We start from the raw sequence: 18,379 nt of genomic DNA, 5'->3' as shown, positions 1-18,379 counted from the left end.
TTCGCTTGAACTATTTATATGGGTGGGGTGCGGTCCCACTGCCAGCGGACGTAAGCCGGATCGCAGCTCCTCAATGCCCGAAGCCTCGGTCATCGCCCCAAGGAAGGCAGGAGCACAAGTCCCCTCGGGGGAAGAAGGGCCCCCAAGGCAGGTGTCCGCGGCCCCGCCGAGGCCCTCGGCGGCCGCGGGGTGCAGCCGCGCGCCCATCGCCTCGGGGCCGCGCGCGCCATCGCCTCAGGGCCGCGCGCGCGACCTCGCCGCCCCGCGCAGCCGTTGGGCGCGGGCAGCGCGCGCCGCCGCACGCAGGCGCGCGTGCGCGCGCGCGCTGCCCGCGCGCTCCCCCGCTCACTAAGCTGTCCCTCTCGCGCCGCCGTAGGTTGCCCGCGCCGGGGCGAAGGGGGAGGAGAAGGAGGCGGCGGAGCGGAGGGAGGGAGGGAGCGGGCGGGCGGGCGGAGGGGGCCGCGGCGTGAGCGGATCGCAGGCCGCGGCGGCGGCCCCCGCTTCCCCCGCTCAACCCCATGTGAGCCGCCCCGCGCCGGGGCCAGCGAGCGCCGCTATGAAGAAGGACGTGAGGATCCTGCTGGTGGGGGAACGTGAGTGCGGGAGGGCTCGGGCCGGCCTAGCGGCGGGTCAGGGCGGGGGGGCCGCTGTGGCCGCGCCTCCGGCTGTCAGCGGCGCTGCGCGGCGCGGCGCGAAGGGGGCCCGGCCCGGCCCGGCCCGGGACCCGCCGCCTTGGGGCGCTGAGCGCGGCCCGGCGCGGAGGGCTGCGGGCCCGGGGGGGGGCTGGCCCTGTCCGCCGCCGTCAGCGCGCTGCGCTTGCTCGCGGCCGCGGGAGGGAGGCGCCGGCCGCCCCGGGGGGCTCCCGGCCGCTTGGGGCCCCCTCGCTGGGCGCCCGGCTCGGGAGGCTGCTTGCGGGTTTGGTGCGCTGCGTGGAGGTGAAAGCGGGAGGAGGTTCCTGCCCCGTGCCTGGTCACGGCCTGCCTAGCGCGCCCCCCCCCTTTTTTTTTTTTGTCAGCTGAGCTTTAGTCTGTCTTACGTGCCGAGTTTGGAAGTCATAAACCTTTCTGTGGGCAGATGCGTGTGCTCCGGGCGGTTGTGAGGTGGGCGTTGTGGTTAGGACAGGGCCTGGGAGCCCGGTGTCCTAGCTTCTGCCATTAACTTGCTGCATGACCTTGGGTAAACTCTATGTGCTTATATGCAAGCTGGAGCTGTAAGGAGTTGTGTGTATGTTTTTTTTTTTTTTAATATGTCCCTAAAATTATGCCCTTAAGTTCTTACTTAGGTACCCAAATCAGAGACGCTTTCAAAGATACAGGGAGCTTCTGCTTTACTATTTCATAAAGTGCTCTCAAGTTCCTTGCAAGAAAACAGTACAAAGTAATTGCCAACTGTTATTAGTAAAATCATCTGATTATACTAAGAATATAGTACTGCTAACAAAGCATCCCTGTGAATTGAATATGTAACGTATTTCTAGTACAGTTCATGAAATTATATTATGGTGTGGGTTAGCTCTGTCTATACTATCTGAAGAGATCCTCTAAGCCTTCTTTAAAGGGAATCTGACAAGACGTTACTATGCAGGGAGGGAGGGTTGAACTCGTAAAACTTCTATTTGACCGATTTCACAAGACTCAATTTATTTAGAAATGTGTTTGTGCATTTGAGTACACACCTGAATTCTTTTCAGAACGTATCTAGTCTGCCTCACTTTCTTTGGTGATGAGTTCAGGGATACACATTTTAGAATTATAATTATTGGACAGACTGATAACTCGCAGACATTTCTGTTTAAAATTGGATTTAGTGTGTGTTACTTTATTAATAATTTAATTAAATATTAATATTAAAATAGTCAAAATCAGTTGGTCTTCTGTTTATAGCTGCTATGATAGAATTTTGTGTGTGTGTATATATATATAGAGAGAGAGAGAGAGAGAGAGAGAAAGCTAATTAAATAGTGACTAGGAAGAAGAAGCCATGTAAAATCATTTGAATTAAGAACTATCAAAATGTCAGACTTAGCATTTTTGTAGCTGCTGGCTGTATGTTTAAGGAAGGAATGATCTGTAAGGAAAAGCTACTCGTTCCCTTCCCCCACAAAGTAAGCCCTCCCCCAACCCTTGTTAACCCCGAGCATGTGCTTAGTGCATTGTAGAGGGAGTATTTCAGAAAGTATTTCAAAGTCACGCTTTATAACACTGGTGTGTTCCGAACTGGTTCGGGTCAGTGGTTTACCTAGAGGTGCAACAAAGATTTGTTTTGATTTGGCAGCTGGGCACACGATGTGTCCTACTGTGTACGTTCCCATCTACTGTGTAGTTTTTTAAAGATGGGAACATACAGTATATGCACACATCAGAGCTTGTGCATGTCTTTATGTTATATTTTTACTGGAATTGTAATGAACAGAAGGCAGAAATTTATTTTACACATTGGTGGAACTTTTCGGTTATATTGTTAGTGGTGTTTTACATGCATGTCTTATACACGTTTAGTAGTCTCAAACAACAAGTTAATTTAGACCATGCAATGCCTGCTAGAGTTTAGTAGCAGCCTGTCAGTTTCAGACTCTGAAACACTATGGGGAGACCTTTTGATGTAAGCCTGTTCCAAAGCTTTCCTCCTCCCCAGTGGTTTTCATTTTAGGTTTAAGGCTGTTGTAGTCTCAGTATCCAGGGTGCAAGCATCAATCTTTAATAGCCGCTAAAATTTTCTGAAAATGTCTAACATGCTATTTTTGCCCAGCAAGATCCAAAAGGCTTCTGTATGTGAGGAAAAAGAAGCCCGGGTAATCATCAGAAAGTGCTGTGCTGTCTTTTTCGTCCTACCCAGTTGCTACTGTTTTAGGCTGTTATTTCTAAGACTATAAACAGAATTGGAAAGGTAAATGGCGGACCTAGATTCAAGCAAAATAAACCTCATCTCTACACTTCGGCCTACGGTCTATCATAGAAACAACACTAGAACGCTTCCTCTGAATTAAATGTTCAGGAAAAACTTCATCATAACGAAGTTCCTTCAGTAATGTGTTTTCTTGGAACACCTCAAAAGTAAACTCCTGGGAAATTTTCCCAGAGGAACAGTTTGGACTTGGTTTGAATGCTGCCGTGTGCATATGGGAAGTTTTCTTTGTCCTGTAGTCCATGGAAGTCCTGTCCTTCCTAGCTCCATCTGACTTGTCGGGTGCAAGTTGCCTTTAGTCGCTCCAGCTTCCTGCCTGTTGCTTAATTTTATACTCATGGACAGTTCTTCATTTATATTTCAGCCTTATTGCTCCATAAATAATTTTATTGTCTACTTCTGTTAAGAATATTAATTGAATGTTAACAGAAAGGTGTCAGCTTTGCCACAGGCCGCGGGGCTCTGGACGGTTGTGGTGAAGAGAACTGGAGGCCACTTGACAAAGCCATGAACGCGTTTAAGAAGCTGGCATAATGTTAGCCGTGTTTGGGGCTGTTTGTCTGGCATCAAAGAAGCAGGTGTAACTTCTGGCTTAAAGTGGAAACCCAAAGCCTGATAGCTTTGTCTGGTTGTCCGAACAAACTTCATTTACATTGCCTTATTGGGCCAGATGGATATTTTTTTGGCATCTGACGAACGTATCGAGAGTGTAGCTGGAGAAATCTGGCAATTCATGTGAAAGTTCTTGTGTGGGGAGTTGTAATATTTTTTCATTCTTCTCTGTTTCCTTTGCTATGCTTATCAGCATAACATAATTTTCAAAAAAATGTAGTTTAATATAGTTTAGTTTAGCTTTAACTTTATTTCCTTCTTTGGAGGGAGTGGGGAGAGAAATATATTTTATCCCATGTCTAAAGGTAACGTGTAGTCCAGAATTACAAGTGTAATTATGACTAGAAGATTGCATCAGTTCACAGAATCACAGAATCGTTTAGGTTGGATGGGACCTCTGGAGATCATCTAGTCCAACCTCCCTGCTCAAGCAGGGTCCTCTAGAGCAGATTGCCCAGGATCACATCCAGACGGGTTTTGAATATCTCCAGCGAAGGAGACTCCACCACCTCTCTGGGCAACCTGTTCCAATGCTCAGTCACCCTCACAGGGAAGAATTTTTTTCTCAGGTTCAGATGGAACTTCCTGTGGTTCAGTTTGTGCCCATTGCCTCTTGTCCTGTTGCTGGGCACCACGGAGAAGAGGCTGGCCTCATCCTCTTGACACTCCCCCTTCAGATACTCGTACACGTTGATGAGATCGCCTCTCAATCTTCTCTTCTCCAGGCTGAACAGGCCCAGCTCTTGCAGTCTTTCTTCATAGGAGAGGTGCTCCAGCCCTCTAATCATCTTGGTAGCCCTAAGTTCAGCCTGACTTTTAATTTTGGGGAAAAAGGAGTGCTGTTTGAACTCAACAAAACTTAGTATTGAGCAGTATATGTGAGCGATACTGTTGATTTATGGACCTTCAAGAGCAAAGACTGTAACTTAACACCCTTGTACTGCAAACTGTAATCACTTCTATTGTACTGAACCTGTATTTCCAAAAGGAGTTAGTCTTACCTGGAAAAAATAAAAAAGTACATCAAATGGGCAGGTGATTTGATGGTAGTTGCAGGACTGGGGGGAGGGAGGATTTGTCCGTACTTCCCTATTTGCACAGTCGCATGTGTGTTTTGGGGTTTTTGCTTGTTTTTTTTTTTCTTTTTTGGCAGGTTGCCACTGAGCACATGTGGCATGTAAGGGCTATTTATAAAGAGTGGGTTGCCGTAATGAACTTTTATTAATTTATATAATTTTATGAAAGTGAAGAATTGCCTTTTTCTGAGGTTTATTGTGTAAGTGTGGGAAGCGTATGTTAAAGCTTGTTCAGCTTCAGGGTATCTTTTCTAATCAGCTATCCATGTTAATTTATTTTCAGTCGCATATAATAAACTGAATTTCTATATTTAGAAAGCCATCGTGATGTGCCACCTCAAATGAAAGTTGACTTGGTCAGATGCAAAATATGCTCATGCGTTTTCTGTAATTATCTGAGAGTTTTACTTGCCTATCAGAAAAGTACATGTCCAAAGGAACAAGAGTCCTTTTAAAGCTCTCTTGGTTGTGTCGGGATGAAACTTAAGATGTAGCCTCTACAGGAGGGTACCTGGAAATGCAAATTATTGTTTTGGCTCATATGAATGTCTTTTATGAAAACACAACCATGAGAAACCTGGATCTTATTGCTCTTCAGCTGATACCGCTGGGGAAGAAAGGTCATCTTTTCTCCCTAAGGAAGAACAACAGTCTCATTCTCCAGGGTAACTTTTTCTTTGTTTTTCATAGTTTTATAAGTACTCTTTAACTTACAGTGACGAAGAGAAGCTTTTGTTTCTGGGTGTCAGAAGGCCCTTTGTTACTGTAGCAGAAATAGACTTGGTTGAGTTGAATGAACTTTGACTCGAACATCAATTCAGTAATTTTCTGCACTAAAACAATCAGTCTTATGACTTAGTTTCTTTCTTCCTCTTGCATTTAGTTTTATATACAATTAAATAGGCACGTGTAAATGCAGTGATATCAACAAAGCCGCTTCTGTCAATAGATTGCATTTCATATTGCTTTCAGTAGGAACAGCGGTCCCGGTTCTGACTGATTACAAGCAGCGTCTGGGTAGTAAAACACACACAGAAGTGAAGATGCTATTTGACCAGGGTGAAATAGCTTTTGCTTGAATCGAGGGCTGTCAAAAATGCTATACAATCCCAGATAATACTTGAATCTATGTTTTGGTATTTTTATTGTAAAGAAACGGGTCACAAACAATTCAAGCAGTAACAATCTTTCAGCGCTTTCAGGAAGTGGGCAGATGAGGGCCTTTAGGGATGGGGGTACCCTGAAAAAAGTTACTTAATTCAAAATGAGCACATTAAAAATGCTCAAAGCCAGGAAACCCAATTATGATGCCAGAATTCTTAACTCTGAGGGTGAACTGAGCTGTTTGTTTGTACGGAGTTGAGTATTGGTATTGTTCTGCTTCTTGGATTAAAAAAACCCTGTCCCTCTAGAAGTTTTATTTTTTACTTTTTTAGGAAACAGCTCATTTGTATCACAGCAGACTATGATCTTGTTGCACTTCCCAACTGGTCAGACTAGTCTGTGGAGACTTTGTCTGTTGATGATAGACCCATCTCTTCTAGCCAGCTCTTAATCATTGATAGTTTGGGACTGAGGCATGATTATGGTATCAAGAATACTATAAAACAGTTAATTCTTAAATTCCCCTCTGTGTGCTCTCTTTGTAACTGTTAAGCTGTATTTGTGCATTTCTGGTTTGTTTTTGCTGGCTTTGTTGCTTAAGTACTCTACATTAAGGTTAAATCCTAATTCTATTCTGTAAGGCTGAACAAGATTTTATTCTCTTTCTCACAAAATGTTGAAGGGTGAAATGGAACCTAGGGTTTTACAATAAAAGAATTTTGGGAGAATGACTTGGATCCATATTCAGTATGTTTAAACAACAAACAAGAACTTTTAACATGGTCACTTGGAAAATGTTTTTAAAATATTTCCCGCTTTAAGATGGGATACAACTATTAAGTGTAACAAAACCAAATTATCTAATATTTGTTTTTCATTCTTTTACAGCCAGAGTTGGGAAGACATCACTAATTATGTCTCTTGTCAGTGAAGAATTTCCAGAAGAGGTAGAGTATCCTTATTTGTTTTCTAAATGTTATTCCTGTCTTGTTATCGAATTTTTCCAAAGAGTAACTTAATAGGCTCCACTTTAAAATAACCTTTTCTATTTAAAAAAAGAAAAAAAGATCTAAAACTGCAATGAGTACTTAACCTGGAAGAGTGATTTAGGTTAGTTTAAATATATCTCTGTGCAAAGATCAGGAATACAAGTTTTATCTAAATTGCTTTCTTGTTTTTCACATGCTTAATTAAAATCATATTTTTTGATGCCGAGGAAACATTAATTTTCTTAAGCAATTGAAACTGGTCGGAACTGGCAGCAACTGGCAGCATGTTTCAACATTAGAGACTCATAAATGGAAAGATGGTGAAAGAGGCAAGACCTGCTGTATTTTTGAAGGAGTGTTATATTTATAGAGCAGGTAGATTGAAAAATAAATGAGAATGAGGAATTAAAAAGTCATATCGTATAACTCATAGATAGCCATTTTCTGTAAATAAGAAAGACAATAGGTTTAATTTTACTTTGAGGAATACTTTCCTGACTCGGTTGAAGTTTTTTTTTTTTTTTTTTTAAAGAGAGAGAAAGAAAGAAAACTCATGCTGCTTTCTTCCAGAAAAAAATAGAGCTACTTCCACATTTTACTCCTTTATAAAAAGCAGCACATAGTTCTCTTTATACCACGATGAGACTGCCACTGCTGCAAATAGTTAAGCTTTTTACGTATAAACATGAATGTTTATTTCTTCTGATCACAAGCCTTAAAATAGCCATCATGTGCTGCTATTTGAAACTACACTGCCTTATGTTTAATGCAAATCAGTAGGTTACCACAGCTCATGAGCCAAAATCAGATTGTTAACATAACTAAGTTTAATCCCCAGTCTTACAGGTAAAAAGGAGTTCCAGCTGCTGTTTGTTCTTAAACTGTTAAGGAACACTCCTTGACAGACTGTATGTTGAGACACTTAATGAGCTACAGGCCTCTACCGACTTCCCAACTTACTTGTTCTGTATAATCTGGTACACTTCTTTAAACTCATGTTGAAAGAAAAGCATCATTTGTATTTAACACAAAAATCTGCCTGAAGCTACAGAAGTTTATTTAAAAAGATGCTACGTCCTATAAAAACTGCTGAGACACATACAATTCCTTCAGGTCAGTCATGTAGATTAGAGCTATATAGATGTGTCTACTAGGCATCTTAGTCTTTGGGATACTGTTTGGTGTGTTGGGTGTTATCAGTAATCATTCTTGATGAAGATTTAAGTAGAGTCTGAAGCTTTACAAAAAACGTTCTTTGGAGGGTTGGGCATTTTCTTTAAGGGGGGAAAAAAAAAAAGCTTCAACAAGTAAAAAGGCCATAGCCGTGCAGTTAGTTTTTATTAAAATTAAGTTTTAAGTTAATTCTTCCTGCATATGGATTAGTCTTCTCTGGAGGAAAAAAAAGTCAGCAATTGTAGCTAATTTACAGTATTTTGCAGAACATAGTTTTAATAGTATTACGTGTTGCCTTCTTGCAGGCTTTTCTAAGCTTAATGTTTAACGTCCTGTCATAAGGAAGGAGGTTGTCAGGTTTTGATTATGTAGAAATGAAGACTTGTATTTTGTTTGCCATGTCTATTAATTAATTTGTGATATCTTGAAAAAGAATTTTTTTTACAGATGCCATCTCCAGCCATGTTAACAGGGGTAATACTTGCATTGATTTCAGTGAGAGTAGGATGAGGCCTAGATGTCTTGTGCAAACATTAAAAAAAAATAAATGTATATAAACAGTATGTAATTTGTCAATAATATCATGCAAGCTCTGATGTTACTCTCCTGCTAAAGAACGTGGAGCCCCTTATAGTAATTTGTTGAATTTGGTGAGCCAAAGGATCATAGAACTCTTATTTATATAGCATTTTTGTGTAAGATAACTTGCAATTCAGATTTTGTTTATAGTTTTCACTGTTTTAATGGTTCTTACAGATGTTTGGGTGTAGGGCATTTGAATTTTATTGAAGCATTCAATGAATCCCTTAAAAACATTGCTTTCTTGCATAGCATGCAGGAAATTGGTTGTGCAGTGAGTATGCTACTAAATAACAAGAAGGTAGCAGTGACTTTCAGAACGTGGCAAAAAAAGTTTTTAAACTGTTAATACCTGTTCCGTTTAAAACCAACTCATTGGCAGATAAGTTGGAGTATGCTACCTTCTGGCCCTCTGAATTTTCAGTGATTATCTTTTCAAGGCTTTTTCTTGCTGTTTGTTTACAACCTAAGGTTCCACCCCGTGCTGAAGAAATCACCATTCCAGCTGATGTTACCCCTGAAAGAGTGCCAACCCACATAGTGGATTATTCAGGTAAGGACTACACGGTACAGTTACTATTTGACTAATTTGGTGTGAAGTTGCTTATCTACTTCAATAGCCTCTTTAACCACAATACTGGTATGGGACCAAAACTACATGTAGGAAAAGACTAGACTGAAGTTGAAACTCGTGGGATAAAACTAAATCGAGTGATGATGGTTGGTCCTGTTAATTCAAAGCCTACCAGGAGCTTCTGTGGGTACTTCCATGGAAGACAGTGGGGGCAATATTCTAGTGAAGTTAGTGTTCTTTCTGCGACGTGCATATTTAGAGGTTCGGACACAGGTGGGTACTTTCCTGGAATTCAGAACTACTTTTCTTAATCTTTCAGGGAAGAATTTACTAAGATGCAGGAGACTTAACTTATTCTGTATCTTTGTGACACAAAAGTGTGAAATGTCTAAACTTAGAAATTCAGTTTTAAATTTTTTATTTTCATTCTTTTAACATATTCCCATCTCCTGGATCTTACTGAGTAAATATATTAAATAGAGTCAGTTATCAAGTTCGTGTGCTTGCATAAATATATGCAACTGTTGCACAACTAGACAAAAGTCCAAGTTATCAGTTAAGTTTTACCATGCTTCACAGGTCAGTGTATTCAATTTCTATAAAATCTCTGGTGAAAACTTTCTTCATCCATTTAAATTGGAAGCTAAGAATTAGGCCATATTAACCTGTTGATTCCTTCCTGCTTCCTCTCTCCTGTCACTGTTGAGGAGATCTTTAGTGTGTTCCTTATGTAAAGCAAAGAAATAATACATCATTTTTTCATTGGACTTAGGCTTAAATTTATATTGATGAAATATTCCATAAATTTGTTTAATGAAAGCTTGGTCTCACTAAGAAATTCTTTGACTAATTGTGCCGTGTTTTGTGGTAGAAGTTTACCTTATAGAACAGATGGTGCTACTTATTATGCTAGGAAGGGGCTGCTGATAAATGTAGAGGATCTAAACTATGACTTCCCTTCATAGGGAACCTGTCTGTGAATGTAATTATTCATCTTTAAAATACCTACTGAAAAACTTGTGTGCAACACACTATCGTATGAGTTACTAGATCAATTGAATTGTTGTTGCAGTAGAAGCACTTTTCTTTTCTAGCACTTCATAAAAAGGCATTTAAATAACAAGAGCTTTCACAAGGCCTTCTTATGAGCATTATGAAATATCCTAGTTTAGTTTGCAGGGTTTTTTTTTACATTTTTTTCGCAAAAATGTTCAGTATTAATGAACGGCTTATTCTGTTGAATGCAGAAGCAGAGCAAAGTGATGAGCAGCTTTACCATGAAATATCACAGGTGAGTATATTTTAGGGTTTGCTAGAATCTAGTTTCTGCTTTAAAAAAAAAATCTTTCCTTTTAATTTCTCTGCTTTAAATGGGTTTGAATTTGAATTGTAGGAAAAACCTCTCTTGCTCTTTCTTCGTTGGCATTTCATTTAGAACCCGAATATCTTCAATTAGTAGACCAAGGAATTCATGGTTTTTCTAAAGAAATAATCCTACCTTGGAAAGATCTGTTTCACTTCTTTCTGTCAGGCTATACTGTTGCATTTACGAATGGAAGAGGATTCTTAGTACTTTTATAATGCCTTCTATTTCCTATTCCCATTTTTTTCTGAGCATCTTTGTGTGATTTCTGTGCAGTCTGTCATGATATTGTGTTCTGTCTCTGGCAGTTAGTTGGGTACTTGTGTAGAGGCTGCAAATTACAGTTCTTCAGTTTAGCTGTCTTGATAGCAGAGGACTCTCTGCAGGCATGGGCTAGGAATGTTAGACTGCAGGAGATGCTTTCTGGCACTTCTCAATGTGAAAATTCTTTGGTTTAAGCTATTGTTTAAGCTATATATTCCTTAAACAAGTCAAGGATACAATTTCTGACTAATGGTGAACCGTTCTTCCTCTTTGATGTTGTTAGGTATGGTTCTTAATTGTCTCTTGCTCTAGAGACTCTAAACATTGAAATTTCATGCCTTTTTTTTCCTCTTCATTTTAGGCAAATGTAATTTGCATAGTATATGCTGTTAACAACAAGAATTCTATTGATAAGGTACGGTAACGCATTTTATCCAGTTGTTGCTTGAGATGTAACTTGTGTGTTGTTTAACTGTTGGCAATTGAAATCAGCTTTGGATATTTAAAATCATAAGATAGCATTTGAGATCAGGTGGTTAATAAAATGCATCTGCGTATTCTTTTACTTCTGGTCCGTTTCAACATCTGAGTTTTCAATCATTGCAGTCATCTGAGAAAGCTGTTCATTAATCAACTCCAGCTTTTTTCTTTTCTCCTTTGTGGATAAATATGTGCTTCTTTGTCTCCTTCAGAAAGCAGCAGTGGTAGTTGTAATGAAGCTTGTATACAATTCAGTCATATTACATTTGAAGTTATATTTTTGTTGTTTTTTTTTTTTTTTCTTCCCCCTTCCCCTTTCCCCCCGCTGTAGGTAACGAGCCGATGGATTCCTCTCATCAATGAAAGGACAGACAAAGATAGCAGGTGCATAATTAAAAGATGAGAAGTAAGAATGAGACTGCACATCGATGGGTGTCAATGGGCAGTGTTGAGGATGTTAATTGTTTAAGAAAATCAAATTCTAAATTTAAAGTTTATGTAAGAAGTGCAAGGAACAAGAGATAAAAGCATGTAGGTCTGTTACATGTGCCAACGCTGCCATATATATTGAATGTCATGAACAGCTTTTATCAGATTTGTTTGTATTTGTGATAATATAACTAGTTTTGGCTACATGGTCTGTATAGGTTTTCTACTGATGGTAGCTTTGTTTAATAATAATATGATTCGTTACTCTTATGTTTAACGATGTGTTTTTGAGGATCAACAAGTACATTTCAGTCTATGCGTATATCAGAATAATTTACTCAAAATTGCTAACATTTGGTTTTGCCTGCTGGCTGCTAGTGATATTTAATCACACGAAAATAATATAATGGCTTCCGGTAGGGAAGTAGAGCACTAAATTAAAACAATCAGTTTATCCCTCTGTAAAGCTCGTAAAACCTTTTTTCTTTTCAGGCTGCCTCTTATATTAGTTGGAAACAAATCTGATCTAGTGGAATATAGCAGTATGGAAACTATCCTTCCCATTATGAATCAATATACAGAGATAGAAACATGTGTAGAGGTATGCAAGACTTTCTGCAATTAGAATGAGTAACAAAAATACATTCTTGTCAAGCGTTTATGATAACTTTAATGTGTGTAGCAATTTGGTTCAGACTAGATAAATAATATCTCAACTAGAGCAATCACTATCATGATGAGTTTATGTTAGTTTTCTTTGGAGACGATTTCACTATTATATTATTTAATATTACTGTCAAACCGTTTTAATATTTGGAAAACCTCAATTCTTTGCCTATAGCAAGTGTTTTAAATGTATTTATCAAATCAGACAGATGTCAGATATATAGACAGATGATGGCAAATATTAAAAACAGAATGGATATATTTATATATGCCTCTATTTTTAGGTTATGATACAGCTTTTTGATTTTTCTATGTTACTGACAGGACAGCAAGTTAGAGTGAGACCTCCTTATTAATTACTGAACAGATACAGAGGCTGGCCTTTTTTAATAGCACTGCATCCACAAGGAGGGGCTAGATATTAGAGTTTGCTCACTTAGATTTCAGAATAAATTATCAAATAGTCAAGAGACTAGCAAATCAATAAAAGGACTTCTCTTTCAGTGTTCAGCAAAAAACTTGAAGAATATATCTGAGCTATTTTATTATGCACAGAAAGCTGTTCTGCATCCTACAGGTCCTCTTTATTGCCCGGAGGAGAAAGAGGTATTTATATATAGATTTTGATAAAGAAGTAATACGGGGCGGGGGGAGGGGGGGGGGGTTAACTGAAGTTAATTGCTTTCCTGTTCTTTCTTTTGAATAGATTTAGTATTTCTTAGCATGTTCTATCACACACAACCCCCTCAAATGCAAACGTTATGTTCCAAAACCGTGTCAACTGTTTTGTGTTGCATTGATCAGATCTACCTTTCCTCTTCATCAAAACAATGAAGGCAGATTTTCATTTCCTGTATAAATTTCTAAATAAAATAAGAAGCTTTCTTAATGGCTTTGTAGTTGTGTCAAATGTAATGTGGAAAAAAATCGGGTGTCAAAATCTGTTCTCCTTTAGATACACATTTCACAGTAACTCCCTTTCTTTCAGGGAAATTATTCCATGTTCACCCTGATTTAAGGAAGAGAACTTTTCTGAGCATGATGTGAGACTTTTGCCAAAGGGATCAAAGACAAGTGATATAGCTGGTGGTTTTTAACTACCATAGGAAGTTAGTTGAGCGTATTATGAAGGAGTATGATTTTTCAAAACATTAATTATATAGAAAACAGTTAATAAAATCTCTGAACTTACCCAACTATGTGGCGTTTTTTTTGGACATGTGTTTTGCTTCAATCTCAAATATTTTGTTATTGTTGAAAACTAGAGAATAATCCTGTTCTGATTTCTTCCATCAGAATCATCTTTGAGTTAGTAATGATGTGATAGAATTGTTGTGCTGAAATCTTTTTCGTTTTCCAAAACCGATCTCTATGCAATCTCTATGACTTCTATGGAGAGAAGAGTCCATCTTCAGTATAGTTGTTGGGAGAGAATTACCTCTGTCTCTGTTTTCTTTCATTTGGAAGGTATCCCAGCAATTCTTCTGTCATAGAGATAGTTCATGTGATCAGTGCTTTGCCTGGCAGATGAATGAGCCCCATGAAGGTTTTCAGTATTTGTTGTTTGAATTTCCTACTTCTGAAGCCATAGTTGAAATTGTAAATGTAGATAGTGTGCTTGTTTAGAAAAAGTTCACTATAGTTCTAGAGCCACTTACTTTTTGCAAGGCACTGGAATTGCCATGCTTTTTTCCCCTTAAAAACTGTTTTGAAAAAAATGATTCTGTTATTTCTAAAGCTTTCCGTAACAATGATACTGAATTTAGAGAACTGATTTTTTTGGGGAATAACTACTTAGTGCCACCTGCAGCCTGGGAAGAGAGCCAGGCTCTTCTAATAGCGTTTTACGTGGAAAAGCTGCTTTTGATTTCTGGACATAAATTTGCCAGTTTAAAATTCTGTTTCTTCTTATTTTTGTTTTTTTGTGTATGGGTGTGTGAATGTCTCTATTCTAAAAATAGAAGATAAAAGCTAGTATTTGCTTTAATTTAGTTTAGCTGCCTGATGTCATTCAGTGTAATATTTTTATCTGTAAGCCCGGAAAGATACTGAACTTTCTTTTATCCCTTAGATGAAACCTGCCTGTATTAAAGCACTCACTCGTATTTTTAGAATTTCTGATCAGGATAATGATGGTACTCTCAATGATGCAGAGCTCAACTTCTTTCAGGTAACTCCATTTTGCTTCTCTTTTCACTCTTCTGCATGGTTGAGTTGTATAATACTACAAAAATAATTGATTATTTTTGAAGGAACAGTAATAGAGTAAAATGAATGAGAAGGGAATTGAGCCTAAATATTAAGCCTCAAGTGCAGCATAAAAGAGAGGATCTGTAACAACTGAAATGGTGTTAATGATTTCTAACCATTGATCAAGTTTTAGTTCAAGAACAAAATAAAAAAAATTCTATTTAAATGTACAAACCCCAGTGTTAGTATTATTTTGAAACAAACAAACAAAAAACCCCCACACTTCTCCACCAGTATCTCCACTGAGAAGTTGGATTGCCCTTTACCAGCTTATCAGATCCTTCAAGACTGTATTTTATATAGGATGTGCTGTTTGTGTGGCTTCGTGTCTGGTGCTCCTAACAGACTCTTCTGATTTTTGTTAGAGAATTTGTTTTAATACACCATTGGCACCTCAAGCTTTGGAGGATGTAAAGAACGTGGTCAGGAAAAATCTAAGTGATGGAGTTGCTGATAATGGATTAACATTAAAAGGTGAGCATTATTTATCTTTTAAAAGATGCATTTTTTTTTTTTTTAAGCTGATAATCATTCTTACATTAAAAAGTAACTGCTTTGGAATGTGATTTCAACTTTGCTGCTTAGACCACAAGAACTGGATATGATGGCAATATCATGTCAAAGGATAATTAATTAGAGTGAATGAAGTATTTTTACTTCCTGTTGTTACTGAAGCTTGGAATCCAAGTGTCTAAAATAAGTGAACTGAGTTGAAGAGATTGTTTCCTAGGTAAATTTGTAGCTTGTTTCTAGACTCACTGGTTGCAACGCTTCTCAGCAAGGTGTGGTGTCTGCCAACATTTTAACAACTATGTTGTACAGATTTGTTCGGAGCATATGGCAGCAGTGAAAGAAGGAAATGTGTTTTCTTCCTGAGCATCAGCGTAACTGCTTTACTTGTGGAGCTTATGTATGTAACAGGACTAGTGAGAAATTGTAAAGAGTGGGAACCTTAAGGCATAGCCTTATTAAGCAGTGAAATCTCAGTGTTTGTTAAGCCCTGGAAAGTGCTAAATGATCATCCTTCCCAGTTATTTTAGTACAGGAAAACTAAGGGTGTTCTTCCGTGAGATTGCTCTCCAGGCTTCTTGTTAAGTGGCCTACTATTTTTGAATTGTTGAAAATACTGCTGTATTTTATTTTCATACAGCTAAGTTCTTCTAAAATGCTGGTCCTGAAAAAGAAAACAGCGGAAAACCAAGTGGATTGTTTTAAGAAAACAGTAACTTGAAGGACGCTTTACAAATGGCACATTATGTAAACCCTCAGTTCTTGTAGATATTTCTGTAACACCACCTAAGAGGTTTAAAATCTGAATATGTATTTCCAACTCTGTTGTTTTCGTTCTGACATTGATTCTACATAGCAGATAAAGTGCTTCAAGGCCTTCAGATTTTATCATTTGATTTCAGGTTTCCTTTTTCTACACACACTTTTCATTCAGCGAGGAAGACATGAAACAACTTGGACTGTTTTACGTCGCTTTGGATATGATGATGACTTAGAGCTCACCCCAGAGTACTTGTTTCCTCCGTACGTATTGCTTGTCTTTAACTTGAACATACTTATTTTATGGTGCCTTTGTGGAGGAGGAAAGCTTATTGTAGCGTGTTTATCCAAGACTTATTGTTACATCAAGTAATCTTCCTTACTTTTTGCCCTGCCAGCCAAGAACTTCATGTGACTGAGAATTACAAGGGAAGAATTCTTGTCCCGTTTTGCCCTTTCATGCCCCCCATCTCTGTTTATAAGTAAGAGGTGGCAAAAGAAACGATACAAGACTAGAATCTGAAAGTGAGCAATTGCGGATTGTATGTGACACTTGAAATCCTTTGAAAATCCCCAGATTAAATAAGGTTTCATATGTTCAGACGGAAATTTCCTGTGTTTCAACTCGCTTTCTATGACTTTTCAGAAGCATACCTGTATACTTTTTCTACAACGTGGCTGGTTATTAAATGTCATATAATCTAAAGACACTCGCTGATACTTTTAGAATTCCTAATAAAAAGTACCTGCTTGTTCTCTTTAAATAAATTATTAAAACTGAATACCAAAGTGGAATGCCAAATGTTGCATTTTTATATTTTGTGAACTCACTTAAGACTTCCTGTCTTGGTTTTTGTTTTCAATAAATAGGCTAAAAATTCCTCCAGACTGCACAACAGAATTAAATCATCATGCATATTTGTTTCTCCAAAGCATTTTTGATAAACATGATTTGGTAAGCTTTTATTTGAATTTATAAATATATCAAAACCTTAGTAAAAATACAATTTTTCTAGCAAAATTTTTTTTTTCTGTCATTATGTCATTTCATTCAGAAACAGGCTTAAGCTATACAGTCAAAACGAATCTATTGTTTATAAGCCATTTCTCTCTGCAAGGAGAGCTAGCAATTGTGGTTTTACTACCAAACTAATTTATGTATTTAGTCTTGTTTAAAAAAAAAAAAAAAAAAAAAAAAGAGAAAAGAATGGTCATGAAAAAGAAAGAGCCATTTCTTACAGCTAGTTTCTTGAACCTTGCAGATGTACACCAAGAAAGTATTGGTTTAGAATAGACAGGCCTTACTGTGTATTATTTATATCTGATATCATATGCTTGTTTTCAGGATAGAGATTGTGCTTTGTCTCCCGATGAACTGAAAGATTTGTTCAAAGTCTTCCCTTATATGCCATGGGGACCTGATGTTAACAACACTGTTTGTACAAATGAAAGGGGATGGATTACATACCAAGGGTTTCTCTCTCAATGGACGTAAGTCTGGTACCTTACAATTTGGTTACTGCTGCTTTATGGAGGTGATATGCTTTATGCTTATGCGTTGTTTTCATGGAGAACTTATCTTATTGAACACCATCTTACAGCAGCTGCTTTACCAGGTTCTAAATATGTTTTTCAAATCTTGTTTTCAGGTGTTAAATACACTTTAACATAAGTGTTGCTTATGTTAACATTAGTGTTACTTAAAAAGAAGCTATCATGTTTAAGTATTCTGTGTACTATGAAAACTTCATTTTAAGATGGAGGAATATCCACAAAGAATATTGAAAACTTTGGGTGAGATAATAGTTGAAAAGTAACCCGAGTAGTAAAATTTTTATAGCCATCCAGGGGCCTAATCTTCAGACAGCCACAGTCTGTTCAGGATTTGGCCGGTATTCAATGGTAGCTATAAAGTGTCTTTTCAAAATTTGGCAAGCTTCCTGAAGCTTTTTGAAATATTTTATCTCTGGTGGTTGATTTATGTTTCTTTCTTCTAACCTTTAGAAAGGTATAAATAATGCTGTTCAAGAATTTTTTTTTTTCTTTTCTTTTTTTTTCCCCTCTTGAAGTCAGAGAGAGTCATAGAGTTGTTCCCCATGCAAAAGTTATGGTGTAGGTTGATAGGCCTCACCAAGACCTGTCTTCGTAGTGTTTGGCTGAGTATTAAGACTGGATAAAGTTGCCACCATTTACTTTCAGAGTGCTTATGTCCTTCAGTCCTGGAAATACTCCTTTTATGTCGGTCTGGAGATATGGGAAAAAATATTTTAGTGCTGTAGAGAATTGATATTAGGGACATTAACGATTGAGAAATTCCTTTTTGTCCCCTTCACTAGACTAACCACATACTTAGATGTACAGCGCTGCCTGGAGTATCTGGGTTATTTAAGCTACTCGATACTTGCAGAACAAGAATCTCAAGCATCAGCAATTACAGGTAATTCTCGAGAATGGATTTGGTACATTATAGGTATTTAAATTTAGAAATCTGCTCAAGAGTAAATTGTTTAAATAACATGTCCTGTCTTTTTTTGAACTTCCTTTCTCTTTTCCTTCACCGTTTTCTGTTCAAGTCAAACTTGATTTAATATTTTTGAGAGAGAGTTTTGTGTGCCTTTTAATATAAGTGGATGGTTCAGAAGTAGCT

At 38.3% G+C, this 18,379-nt stretch overlaps 1 protein-coding gene across 6 annotated transcripts in view; it reads left to right on the top strand.

The window, feature by feature from the left end:
- Positions 1-406: 406 nt before the first annotated feature.
- Positions 407-18,379, top strand: part of RHOT1 (ras homolog family member T1) — a 30,290-nt gene continuing 12,317 nt past the window's right edge. Inside the window, exons 1-14 of one of the 6 annotated variants that reach the window (XM_068913404.1) lie at positions 407-593; positions 6,585-6,643; positions 8,909-8,990; positions 10,259-10,302; positions 11,000-11,053; positions 11,450-11,502; positions 12,040-12,148; positions 12,718-12,819; positions 14,285-14,383; positions 14,829-14,937; positions 15,876-15,996; positions 16,603-16,687; positions 17,078-17,223; positions 18,069-18,169. In XM_068913404.1, the coding sequence (XP_068769505.1) occupies positions 557-593; positions 6,585-6,643; positions 8,909-8,990; positions 10,259-10,302; positions 11,000-11,053; positions 11,450-11,502; positions 12,040-12,148; positions 12,718-12,819; positions 14,285-14,383; positions 14,829-14,937; positions 15,876-15,996; positions 16,603-16,687; positions 17,078-17,223; positions 18,069-18,169 (1,201 nt within the window). In that variant the 5' untranslated portion in view covers positions 407-556. Of the gene's footprint in view, positions 594-5,033; positions 5,258-6,584; positions 6,644-8,908; positions 8,991-10,258; positions 10,303-10,999; positions 11,054-11,449; positions 11,525-12,039; positions 12,149-12,717; positions 12,820-14,284; positions 14,384-14,828; positions 14,938-15,875; positions 15,997-16,602; positions 16,688-17,077; positions 17,224-18,068; positions 18,170-18,379 lie in introns of those variants that run through there. The other 5 variants (XM_068913402.1, XM_068913405.1, XM_068913401.1 and 2 more) reach the window with 5 other exon arrangements.

Source organism: Struthio camelus, chromosome 19, assembly GCF_040807025.1.
Source record: "Struthio camelus isolate bStrCam1 chromosome 19, bStrCam1.hap1, whole genome shotgun sequence".
NCBI classification, from domain to species: Eukaryota; Metazoa; Chordata; class Aves; order Struthioniformes; family Struthionidae; genus Struthio; species Struthio camelus.
This window is presented reverse-complemented; position numbering and strand designations above follow the sequence as displayed.